The sequence below is a fragment of the Podarcis tiliguerta genome (genome assembly GCF_965153285.1).
Source record: "Podarcis tiliguerta genome assembly, chromosome: 13".
In the NCBI taxonomy this organism is placed as follows: Eukaryota; Metazoa; Chordata; class Lepidosauria; order Squamata; family Lacertidae; genus Podarcis; species Podarcis tiliguerta.
Genome location: NC_139546.1, coordinates 14,574,487 through 14,587,509, shown reverse-complemented (window position 1 = coordinate 14,587,509; position 13,023 = coordinate 14,574,487). Strand labels below are relative to the sequence as shown.

The window sequence follows — 13,023 nt, the reverse complement described above, 5'->3', positions numbered from 1 at the left end:
CCCCAGCCACTCTGGGCGGCTTCCAACAAAATATTAAAATACAGTAATGCATCAAAGATTAAAAGCTTCCCTAAACAGGGCTGCCTTCAGATGTCTTCTAAAAGTCTGGTAGTTGTTGTTCTCTTTGACACCTGATGGGAGGGCATTCCACAGGGCAGGTGCCACTACTGAGAAGGCCCTCTGCCTGGTTCCCTGTAACTTGGCTTCTCGCAGTGAAGGAACCGCCAGAAGGCCCTTGGAGGTGGACCTCAGTGTCTGGATAGAACGATGGGGGTGGAGACGCTATCTATCAATGTAAAATAAACAGGGTTTATTTAATCGTGGCTGGGGAATTTGCAGCTCCCCACATGGACTCCAGCTCCCATCAGTACCAGAGGCATGGCCAATGTTGATGGGAGTTGTAGTCCGAAAGCAATTGGGGGGCTATGCCTCTAATCTGGCCAGCAAGACTCTGAGAGACCAAACAACCCGTCTCCTCTTGGGGCTTTTGTTCTCCGGCAAACAAGCATTAGTGCAGGGGTTCCAGCTGATTTTAGACTACAACTCCCATCATCCCTAGCTAGCAGGACCAGTGCTCAAGGATGATGGGAACTGTAGTCCAAGAACAGCTGGAGCCCCAAGTTTGGCAGACCACGCGTTAGCATAACAAAGGCAGGCTTTAGTACTTGGAGACTTGTAAGGCAGAGTTGGAAGGGACCCCAAGGGTCATCTAGTCTGACCCCACTGCAATGCAGGAATCTCACCTAAAGCATCCATGGCAGATGGCCATCCAAACTGCTTAAAAATCTCCAGGAAAGTTAAAGATTATTTACAGAAATATTGCAAAATTAGTGAATGTTAGAATGATGTTGGATTGAGGTTAAGGGGTTTTTAGCAATAATGTTATGAAAGAATATGTAAAAAGGGAATGTTAATAGGTGGAAAGTTAAAGCTAAAATATATTAAGATTTAGATTAAGATAAAGGTAAAGAGGGAAAGGATTTGCAGAATATATAAATTGAATTGGAATACAAAGAGGGGAGGTGTGGGGAGGTCCGAGAAACAAGCAAATGCAAGATATGTAATGAAAGATTGAACTGTTTTTAATTGTTTTTTACTTTTTGTATTTTTCTCTTTTTCTTAATAAAATATTATTATATATATAAAAAAAAAACCTCCAAGGAAGGAGAGTCCACAACCTCCGATCCTTTGTTGAACAGAAAGTCTTTTTCCTGTTGCTTAGTCGAAATCTCTTTTCAGAAGAAGACTCCTGTGTGACTCAGAAGCTTGTTTTTAGTTTGGTTAAAAAGAGAGAGATCCCTCCCAGCGGCCACGAGAGGGAGCTCGCCTCGACTGGTGGACTTGAGCAGATGCGCCGGCTGCTCCCGATGCAAATCGGTTTGGCAACACCTCTTAACGTCGGCTTCTTCTCCCTCTTCCTGGGAATCAGCCTCCGATTTCGATTCCATGCCTCTCGCGAGTTCAGGATGGGTGAGGAGGAGCCGGTCAAAGGAGGGAGCCGTCGTGGTGCATTTCCTGGATCCTGCAGGAGTGGGGAGACGATTTGGGGCGGGAAGGGGGTCGCAGAACCAAGGAAGCGACCGCCCATCCTCCAAATGTCGGTGCGGCTCTCCACTCCATCCATTGAGAGGTTTTGGGGGACAAGCGGCCCTCTCTTACCCTAAATCCCACGTGCTTCCCCACGCACGCACCCACCAACCCACCTGCCACCTCCACCCACCCGGAAAGAGAACGATTAGGGCTGAAAATTGCATTGCTGCGCCTCCCTCGTCCCCCCCCCACCACCAGGGCTCGATCCTGGCAGAACCCGATTCCGGATCTCTCCCTGTGCCAAACTGTAATATCTAAGCGCTCCTAAGCAACCTAGAAAATCACATCTTGTTGCTGTTTAGTCGTGTCCGACTCTTGGTGACCCCATGGACCAGAGCACGCCAGGCACTCCTGTCTTCCACTGCCTCCTGCAGTTTGGTCAAACTCATGCTGGTAGCCTCAAGAACACTGTCCAACCATCTCATCCTCTGTCGTCCCTTTTTCCTTGTGCCTTCCATCTTTCCCAACATCAGGGTCTTTTCCAGGGAGTCTTCTCATGAGGTGGCCAGACTATTGGAGCCTCAGCTTCAGGATCTGTCCTTCCAGTGAGCACTCAGGGCTGATTTCCTTCAGAATGGATAGGTTTGATCTTCTTGCAGTCCATGGGACTCTCAAGGGTCTCCTCCAGCACCAGAATTCAAAAGCATCCATTCTTCTGCGATCAGCCTTCTTTATGGTCCAGCTCTCACTTCCGTACATCACTACTGGGAAAACCATAGCTTTTACTATACGGACCTTTGTTCGCAAGGGGATGACTCCTAGAGTTGGAAGGGGCACCAAGGGTCATCTAGTCCAGCCCCCTGCAATGCAGGAATCTCAGCCTCAGCATCCATGACAGATGACCGCCCATAGATCTAGAAATCGTTTGGGAAATCGAGCCCCGTTTCCCCCCGATGAAGTAGCCATGGTAGCGCGAAACCGAAAGCCGGGGGCTTTGAGACCCAGAAAGCGCTCGCTCCGCCGGCCTGGCGCTCCCAATCCTAACCCGCCGCCGCTCCTCATTTCTCCAGCTAGCAGGTGACTCTGCTATTTCCTTCGCCTTCCGCGTCGCCCTCCTCGCCTCTCTCCCTCAGGCCATGGCTATTGCAATTGGGCATGGGCGAGCCGCTGCGTTTTCCTCTCCTCCTGCCGCCTCCTCTTCCCCCCCAGCTTTGGCGATCTACCCATCTTCGCTGCCTTTGCAAAAACCGTGCGGTTCTCCTCCTCCTCCTGCAGCTGCTGCTGCTGCTGCCGCCTTCTTTTGCTGCCGCTGCTCCTCGCCAAATTGAGAGAGAGCTTGCACGCTGGCAGGAGAGCAAGAGAGATTGCACCTCCCGGGTTGCAAAATCCCCCTTCCAAAAAAAACCCCCAGCGCGCTGCAGCAAAAGTTCCGCCTCGACCTGTGCTCGCGTTCTTGCATTCAAGGCACCTGCAGCCCGATTTCCTGTGCAGAGAGAGCAACCGCCGCTGCTTTCGGTTCTTCCTCTTTTTCTTTTCTTTTTTTGGGTGGAGGAGAGGGGGAAGTTGAGCAGCAGCAGCAGCAGCGGCGGACTTCTCTGAAGAGCACGCGTGGCAATCGGAGACAAGATGGGGATGCCCTTTTAGGAAACGGGGCTTGCTGCAAATGCACTAGAGGCGAGCTGGGTACCAGCCAGGCGAAGCTGCCTGCCCATCATGGTGGTGGCCCCGGCCCCAGAGGACAGGCGTTGAGAAGTCACCTTGTGCTCGGCGACCCCTCCATCACTTCCAGCTGCTTCCTGGAATTAGGCCGCGGCAGGAGCCAAAAAGAAAAGGGGGAAAAAAGAGAAGCATGGACAACTGACTGTGTTGACCTGATGCATCAGAAGAATCTCACATTCACACGTGTTGGGAGTTCCTGGAGCAAGTCCTCCTCTACCCCTTTGCCTTCCTCCTCCGATTTGGCAGACAAGTTGCTGGGGTATTTTTTGTTTTTTATTCCCACTGACCTTTTTCTCCTCTTCCCCCGGGGAGGAAAAAAAATATCCTGGATATTTTAATTTTGTAGTGCTTTCGATTTTTGTGTGTGTGTGTAAGAGTACAGTCTGAGGATGGGCAATGCAGCTAGCAGCATGGAGATGTCTCCGGCGAAGGAGATTAAAAGCCAACCCACGGCCTCGTCACCCCTGCCCCCCAAGCAGCCAGCGCCCCCCAAGCAACCTATGCCCAGCTCTGGGGAACTGGAAGAACGATTCACCCATGTACTGGTAAGTCTCTGTCTAGTCTTCCTCCTCCTCCTCCTCCTCCTCCTCCTTCTCTTCTCCTCCCCATAGACCCATCATGCCTTCATGTCACCCTAAAGACGTCAGCCAGCTGGGGGTTCTCTTAACACACCCCAAAATGGAAAACTAATCTAGCGAGGGGTGCAGTTGTACTTGCAATCTGTGTGGTTAGAGAGAGGTTCAAAGATAAATTTCCCCACTCTCTTCAGTGCCTATTGCTGTGAAATGGGAAGGTTTTTTTCTTTCTTTCTGTTTTAAAGGGCTGGTATTACTTGGTAAGGAGCCAATAATTCCTGCTCCACTATTATTATTATTATTATTATTATTATTATTATTGTGGGTTATCGCCTTTTGCTGAACACTTTGTGGTGCCACGGTTTCTCTGAAGGAAGCAACCTCAGCCTGCAAATTGGAAGTACAAAAGCATTGGTAGAAGGGTCAAAATGAGCACAGCTGGAAATGATTTTAAGTAGATTCACACCTGCCTTGATGGCAGGGATTAATCTCACCCAAGTTAGAGGCATGTGAGGGTGGAGACTGCTCCCGATTCATTCGTCTGCAGGGGTCCTTGTGTAGCCCCTCCCAGTCTCCCCAGTGAGTTCAAGTGGTCTTTCCCAGTATTTCCCGAGGCTAGTCTGCAGTCTACAACAGACACCCTAGAGCGGGGAAAAAAAAACCTAGGTTCTGCAAGCAGCTGGTGCTAAACTGATTTGAAGTAGCCAGAACTAGCCTTGGATGTTCCCCTAAACCAATTCCCTCCTCCTCGAAAGCCACTGATGGTTGCAGTGCTCTTAGGGCCTTGCTCCGAGTTGGCTGTCTGCAGATTTTTGGGATGTTCTCAGACGCCCCTTCCGATGGGACAGAACCACAGGGCTGCCTCCACAGTTTCAGCAGCCGTAGCTGCATCTGTACCTGCAGTTAAGAAACTAGTTTGCATTTTGTGCATGCTTTCAGGAGCTATGCAGCTGTGGGGAGGACGGAGGGTGTGAGATCTGTAGCTCTTAGCTTTGAGGACATGTTTGGGAGTTACGCCTCTAGTTGGCCTCCTGCTTTTGCATGCACACTTGTGAAGGCTGACTGCTTTGGGGAGAAGTGGAGCTCGTGTGCCCCGGTGGAATATTTCCTTGCGGGAAGAGGTAGCTGGGTTGTGTGTTAATTCTGCGGTTTCATCCAACCCTCTGAGTTGAGAAACATGTGCACATGGTTGCTTAAAGTTGATGAGTTCCATCTCACCGTTGCCTTGACTATCCTCTTCTTAAAGAGCTCTTACTGTTGCCAAAGGGTCGGTCTTCTCTCTCTCTGTTGGGCATATAATAATAATAATAATAATAATAATAATAATAATTGTGTGTCATTAGTCAGCAGAGCAGGAGACTCATAATCTTAGGGTTGTGGGTTCAAGCCCCAAGCTGGGCAAAAGATTCTTGCGTTTCAGGGTGGTTGGGCTGGATGACCCTCGGGGTCCGCCAACTCTACAATTCCACAAGTCCGTTCTATGGTTTATAACGCTTTAAGCACATTGGCGGCTGTTGCTGTGGAACTGAGGGCAGTGCTGAAAGTCGTTGAATAGCCAAGGGTGTGATCTTGTGTGTGTGTGTTTGAGAACAGGCAGTTTACTGTATATAAAATGTCTTAATAATTTGCACTTCGTAGATAATATTAAACAGTACGGAGGCACTTTGGAAAGGTCTGGGGCAGTCAATGGCCCCCAGAACCTGCCTTTGCAGACAAAGGAGGGGTGTGAGGAGCACAGTTGGGTTGTTTCCAAGCCAGGAACACGCTAGAGACTCAGCATATATTATTCAACTGCAAGAGGAAGGTCTTTGCAGAGGAAACCCACCAATGTATATCTTCAGTAACCCTCTCCATCTTAAGACCTCTAAAGACATAGTTTTGAAACCAAAGATGTACAGTGGTACCTCGCGTCACAGACGCTTCAGGTTAGAGACGTTTCAGGTTACGAACTCCACTAACCCAGAAATAGTACCTCGGGTTAAGAACTTTGCTTCAGGATGAGAACAGAAATTGTGTGGTGGCGGCACAGCGGCAGTGGGAGGCCCCATTAGCTAAAGTGGTACCTCAGGTTAAGAACAGTTTCAGGTTAAGAATGGACCTCCGGGACGAATTAAGTTCTTAACCCGAGGTACCACTGTACTCAGTGCTCTTGGGTAGGCAACAAGACGATCTAGACAATAAGTAGCACAAAACCAGGAGGGTGGTGGTTTTGAATTGAATTATTCTCTCTCTCTTTGGGTTTAGGGGCAGGGATCAGCGGTTGGTGTCCCTTGAAACAAATCTAGCTCCCCCGTACAGTGGTACCTTGGGTGTCAAATTTAACCCGTTCCGGGAGTCTGTTTGACTCCTGGAACCGTTTGAAAACCAAAGCGTGGCTTCCGATTGGCTGCAGGAGCTTCGGACGTTCGGTTTCTGAAAAACGCCGGCAAACCAGAACACTCGCTTCTGGGTTTGCGGCGTTTGGGAGCTAAGCCGTTCGGGAACCAAGGTACCACTGTATTGACTTTAAGCTGCCAATTCACCAGCAAGGGAATCAATTGTATAACAACTGACCAAAGGATTTGCCAGCATCCTTCTTTTTGGGGGTATTTGTGTGGAATGGCTTGCCACCCCCCATTCCCTCCTTAAGGCAGCCTTCTCACAAAACTAAGAGCTGAAGAAAGAGTTCGCAAGCACTGGAGTTTGTAAGAAGGATTCTGCATTCGTGGTGTCTTGCCCACAAAAGCTAGGTGGCATCTCAAGAGCTTGTGGTCAAGAGCATTTGTTTCCAATGCTAATGTTCAGCCCAGATCCTTTGAAGTGATAAGCAAGAGCCTCTTCCACCTGGCACCATCCTGACCAATCCCCAAACATATGGAATTATAGGGGGAAGAGCTTCCAGACCAAAAAGTTGTGACTCCAGGTGGTCGTCTTCATCTCAGAGACCCATCAGAACTGCTACAGAATGGGCCGCTCGTAAGGCTGCAGTCCTAACCCCATTCAGCTGGCAGCAAGCCCCATTGAATTGGTGGTAGTAGTAATAATAATAATTTATTATTTATACCCTGCCCATCTGGCTGGGTTTCCACAGCCACTCTGGGCGGCTTCCAACAGAACACTAAAATACAATAACCTATTAAACATTAAAAGCTTCCCTAAACAGGGCTGCCTTCAGATGTCTTCTTAAAGATAGTTGGTAGTTGTTTTTCTCTTTGACATCTGGTGGGAGGGCGTTCCACAGGACGGGTGCCACTACTGACAAGGCCCTCTGCCTGGTTCCATGTAACATGGCTTCTCGCAGCGAGGGAACTGCCAGAAGGCCTTCAGCACCGGACCTCAGGGTCCGGGCAGAACAATGGGGGTGGAGACGCTCCTTCAGGTATACTGGACCAAGGCCGTTTAGGGGTTTAAAGGTTAGCACCAACACTTTGAATTGTGCTCGGAAACGTACTGGGAGCCAATGTAGATCTTTCAAGGCTGCTCCCAGTCACTAGTCTAGCTGCCACATTCTGGATTAGTTGTAGTTTCCGGGTCACCTTCAAAGGTAGCCCCACGTGGAGCGCATTGCAGTAATCCAAGCAGGAGATAACTAGAGCATGCACCACTCTGGCGAGACAGTCCACCGGCAGATAGGGTCTCAGCCTGTGTACCAGATGGAGCTGATAAACAGCTGCCCTGGACACAGAATTGACCTGCGCCTCTATGGACAGCTGTGAGTCCAAAATGACTCCCAGGCTGCGCACCTGGTCCTTCAGGGGCTCAGTTACCCCATTCAGGATCAGGGAGTCCTCCACACCCACCCGCCTCCTGTCCTCCAAAAACAGTACTTCTGTCTTGTCAGGATTCAACCTCAGTCTGTTAGCTGCCATCCATCCGGACTTGCTTCTGAGTAGACTGGGGTAGGATTGTGCTGTAAGCAAGGAAGTCATGGAGTTCCTACACGGTCCTGGTTTCCCCTCTGTTTCAGTAGCATCTTGGTGTCCGGGGGGGTACTGCAGTGTGTCAACTCAAGCTGTGTTTTGAAAGAGCTCTTCTGAGCTACTGTGGCTAACAGTGGCTGGTCTTGTGTTTAATTTATTCAATTCTTTCCCTAAAAACTGTCTGGGTGGTAGGACTGCCTTGCAGGGTTATCCGTCGAACGGCTGAGATAATTTATGGGATGCACTTTCAGCATTTGAGGAACAAAAGTCTGCATAAGCGTTGTTGCTGAAATAAGCAGAAAGTGGGGATCATTTTCTGTCCCTCCTACACTCACTTGACATCTCTTATGCCAGGGGTGGAAAACATGTGGCTAACAAGATGTTATTGCACTCTTAAATCCCATGAGTCCCACCTGTGGCCAGGGATTCTGGGAAATGTAGTCCAGGGCTGCGGGTTTTGCACCCCTGTCTTATGCAGTGGGTAGCAGAAGAGGCTGAGAATGAACTGCTTCCCCGGCCTTCTGTCCTGTTTGTCTCCGTGTGAGGAGGGATGAGTGAATTGATGTCCTAAGCCGACCCTGACACCTATGTTGGCTTGCTCTCCTTTTCCATCATGGCATTGACGTTTCTGAAAGCCCTGTCTTCCGCTATCAGAGTTTGTGTGAGACAGAAATGAGTCAAACCAATAGATTTTAGCGCTTGAGGCAGGAAATCCCAATAGATTCCTCCCAGTAGACTGTGTAAGCTAATCATCAAGTTACTGCCATTTAATAGTACCTTCCCCACCCAAAAACCCCCCAACAACCCAACTGAGGATGAAATGTGGTGTTTGGTTGGTGTGGCCACACACCCAATTTTCTCTTGACCGTGCTACGGCCCCAAAGTTTAGCCAAGTGAAAATGTAGGCTTGGGTCCATGAAGGGTTCCTCGCCATCGATGATCGGGGTGGACCAGAGATTGCCAAGGTTTTTAGGGTTTCGTTTGTTTGCTATCCTTTTGTTGTTGTTTAGTTGTTTAGTCGTGTCAGACTCTTTGTGACCCCATGGACCAGAGCATGCCAGGCACTCCTGTCTTCCACTGCCTCCCGCAGTTTGGTCAAACTCATGTTGGTAGCTTCAAGAACACTGTCCAACCACCTCCTCCTCTGTCGTCCCCTTCTCCTTGTGCCCTCCATCTTTCCCAACATCAGGGTCTTTTCCAGGGAGTCTTCTCTTCCCATGAGGTGGCCAAAGTATTGGAGCCTCAGCTTCAGGATCTGTCCTTCCAGTGAGCACTCAGGGCTGATTTCCTTCAGAATGGATAGGTTGGATCTTCTTGCAGTCCATGGGACTCTCAAGAGTCTCCTCCAGCACCATAATTCAAAAGCATCAATTCTTCGGCGATCAGCCTTCTTTATGATCCAGCTGTCACTTCTATACATCACTACTGGGAAAACCATAGCTTTAACTTTACGGACTTTTGTTGGCAAGGTGATGCCTCTGCTTTTTAAAATGCTATCCGACGTACATTAAAATGCTTCTCCCCTCCTGTTCCCCACATCTTACTGCAGGCATCCCCAAACTCTGCCCTCCAGATGTTTTGGGACTACAATTCCCATCATCCCTGACCACTGGTCCTGTTAGCTAGGGGTGATGGGAGTTGTAGTCCCAAAACATCTGGAGGGCCAAGTTTGGGGATGCCTGTATTGCTGTGTAGCAGAATAGGAATTCCCTTCTGTAATTTTCATGACTGTCCCTTACTCCCCTTTGCTAGGCACAGGGGGCTGATGGGGGCTCAGAATGCCCTTGCCCCATTGAACACACAGGACGCCCCTGGCCCAGGAGCTATAGGGAAATGATTTGCATTTTAAAATATACATCAGGAGGCTTGGTTTGGTCAGAATCAAGTATACACTTTCACAGTTAACGCTAAATTATTATTATTATTATTATTATTATTATTAGCCCGTCCATGTGGCTGGGTTTCCCCAGTCACTCCGGGAAGCCCCCAGCAGAATATTAAAAACGCAATAAAACATCCCTAAACTGGGCTGCCTTCAGATATCTTCTAAAAGTCACATAGTTGTTTATTTCCTTGACGTCTGATGGGAGGGCGTTCCACAGGGTGGGTGCCACCACCGAGAAGGCCCTCTGCGGGATCCCTGCAACCTCACTTCTAACAGTGAGGGAACCGCCAGAAGGCTCTCAGAGCTGGACCTCAGCGTCTGGGCTGAACGATGGGAGTGGAGACGCTCCTTCTGGTATACTGGGCTGAGGTTGTTTAAATACATTACAGCCACCATAGCTGTTAGAAGGCTGTGAAAATTTGTGCCCCGGGCTTTTTATACTTATCTACCCATGTACTATCTGAAAACAAAGGGGTACATGGGTTGCTGGATGTGAAATATATTTGCATTATTCTCGAATCTTCTATCCCACTATTAGTCTTGGGTGTAGGGCATAGCTGTCAGCTTTTCCCTTTTCTTGCGAGGAATCCTATTTGGAATAAGGGAATTTCCCTTAAAGAAAGAGAAACGTTGACAGCTATGGTGTAGGGACTTGCTTGGCTTTCAGTTGTTGAGACTCGGCTGCTGCGACCGCTATTATTGTCCCTTAGCCTCAGGTGTAGAGGAAGATCTTAAATCAATAGGTTAGTAAGATAGATAGATAGGTCTTCAGCATCCTCCAAGATGTATCTGCTGCAATTGGTAAGCTGCTGATACCTCCTTGAGGTTTTTTATATAAAACAACCCAAAGACTTTGTTGGATCACATGGCTGCTGAGCACATTCCACACAACCCAATACTTGTCTGCGATCCAAGTCCTTTTGGGAGAGAAATGCAAAAAGATGAGTCTCACCTCATTTTCTTCTTCCTTTTTGGCACATGCCTGAGACGAAAAAGCCCTTTTCTCTCCCTGCCTTGGCTGGCTCCAGTGGCTGGGAATCCCAGTATTGAAGGTCTTCTTTAGAGTTGCCAGCTGCCTTGCTGATTGGAGCCCCACCGTCGCTGCCAAAAGCTCATCCCGTCTGTGCGAGAGAGAAGTGAGCTAGCCAAGTTTAGCCCTTTTTGTTTTGTGCACCCATTCACTCTCAGCAAGGCAAGCCACTGATCTTTGTGGCTGCCTGTCGCCCTATGATTGCGAATCACATTACAGTGGTACCTCGGTTTTCGAACGTCTCTGTTGATGAATGTTTTGGTTTTCGGACGTCGTAAACCCGGAAGTAAATGCTTTGGTTTTCGAAGGCGCCTCAGAAGTCGAACGTGCCATGCAGCTTCTGCTGAGTGCAGGATCCTGAGGCCTACAGCTAGATGTCAGCTGTTGAGTTTTTGGTTTCCTACATGCAACAATGGCAGCAAGAATCTTAGCAGCCCAAAATGGGAGACTCTGTCCCGACCAAAGTGGACTGGCAGGCAAAATTATTAGAATTTTCAGAATTAGGAAGAATTAGGGATGAATTAGAGAGTGGGACATCTACAGAAAGTATCTTAAAGAGCATTGTAAAAATGTGAATTCTCTGGCAGGCTTAGAAGGACCCCTGCAGAAACCTAGAAAATCTTATAAAATTAATGATATGGGATATGATTGGAGTGATAACGAAAAGTGTGTTGCATACAAGTAACCCAGGACTCTTGAGGGGGTGACTGGAAGTGATAACAGAAGTTGTGCTCTAAGAAATCTATTTACTTTTTGTAATTTATATTATCTTTTGGTTTTTCGTTTGTTGACTGTTTTTTTTCTTTTTAAAAAAACTAATAAAGCAATTTTAAAAAGAAAGAAAAGAGTTTTCGGTTTTCGAATATTTCAGAGCTCGAATCATCTTCTGCAATGGATTATGTTCAAAAACGTACTTTGAAACGTACTTCGAAAACGCCCCCCGCGGTACTTATATTCTGCTTTGTAGCCATGCAAGGCTCCCTCGCCAAAGCTGCCTATGAAATATTTGTGTGGTACAATTTCGCTCAGGTGTGCTATTGGGAACAGACGTTGCAAATGGGTTGTTGTTGTTTAGTCGTTTAGTCGTGTCCGACTCTTCGTGACCCCCTGGACCAGAGCACGCCAGGCACGCCTGTCTTCCACTGCCTCCCGCAGTTTGGTCAAACTCACACTGGTAGCTTCGAGAACACTGTCCAACCATCTTATCCTCTGTCGTCCCCTTCTTCTTGTGCCCTCCATCTTTCCCAACATCAGGGTCTTTTCCAGGGAGTCTTCTCTTCTCATGAGGTGGCCAAAGTATTGGAGCCTCAGCTTCACTGTTGCAAATGGGTACCCAGGATTATTCAGGCAGCATTCCCTGCCTTCATCTTTGGGACTCTTAATTTCAGAGTCATGTGTTGAAGCCCCATGTTGGGTAAAAAGATTCCTCCCAACTCTACAATTCTGTGATTCTCTGGTAGCACAGCCCGCTGAGAATCTCTGAGGCAAGTGAGTGGGACTAAGCATCTGAAACTCACTCGATGCATGATGAAGTTGAGTCTTCCCTCGCTGATCATATTTATCTCCTGGTGGTTTGCTGTCCTGCTGTCGCTGCCACCAGGTGTTCCTTGTATATATAAGTTTTGTTAAATTTTCTGTTTTACCATTTCAAATACAGTGGTACCTCGCAAGACGAATGCCTCACAAGACGAAAAACTCGCAAGACGAAAGAGTTTTTTGTTTTTTGAGTTGCTTCGCAAGACGAATTTCCCTATGGGCTTGCTTCACAAGACGAAAACGTCTTGTGCCTTTTTCTTAAAACCGTCAATGCATTCCTATGGGAAACCGTGCTTCGCAAGATGAAAAATTCACAAGACGAAAAAACTCGCAGAACGAATTAATTTCGTTTTGCGAGGCACCACTGTACTCATTTTACATCCTTAAGATATCAACGACTTCCCTTCTTTTCTTTCCGTGGTTCATTTCACATAAATCCCTGCATATTTTACAAAAACGATACCATTCAGTATTCCATTACTGCATCCATCAAAACTTATTTACATTTTTGAATTTATCTTAATGGTGCCAGCGTTTTCAGCTGCTCTGAATTCCCACAATCCCTGATCATTTGGCTGGGCCAGCTAGGAGTCTAGCAACACTTGGAGGGCCCCAGTTCCCCCATCACTGGGCTGTGGCGATGAGCACTCATGGCGTCACAAGTGCTGACCTTCCAAGAGTGAACCTAATTCCTTCATTTGGCTTTCTGGGGAGTCTACTGATGATAACTATGCTGCATTTTTACTCATCGTGGTTTCTGAAAAGCTTTAGGAAAGTCTTGAGCAGCTCCAAATATTTGGGGGGGGGGGAGAGCAAATTTTGAAGCATGATAATAAACAGTGCGATTTC

General features: G+C 48.0%; 1 protein-coding gene across 6 annotated transcripts in view; it reads left to right on the top strand.

The window, feature by feature from the left end:
• Positions 1-2,310: 2,310 nt before the first annotated feature.
• Positions 2,311-13,023, top strand: part of FMNL1 (formin like 1) — a 114,229-nt gene continuing 103,516 nt past the window's right edge. For 3 of the 6 annotated variants that reach the window (XM_083407489.1, XM_083407488.1, XM_083407487.1), the window contains exon 1: positions 2,314-3,794. In XM_083407489.1, the coding sequence (XP_083263615.1) occupies positions 3,639-3,794 (156 nt within the window). In that variant the 5' untranslated portion in view covers positions 2,314-3,638. Of the gene's footprint in view, positions 3,795-13,023 lie in introns of all 6 variants that reach the window. The other 3 variants (XM_083407485.1, XM_083407484.1, XM_083407486.1) reach the window with 3 other exon arrangements.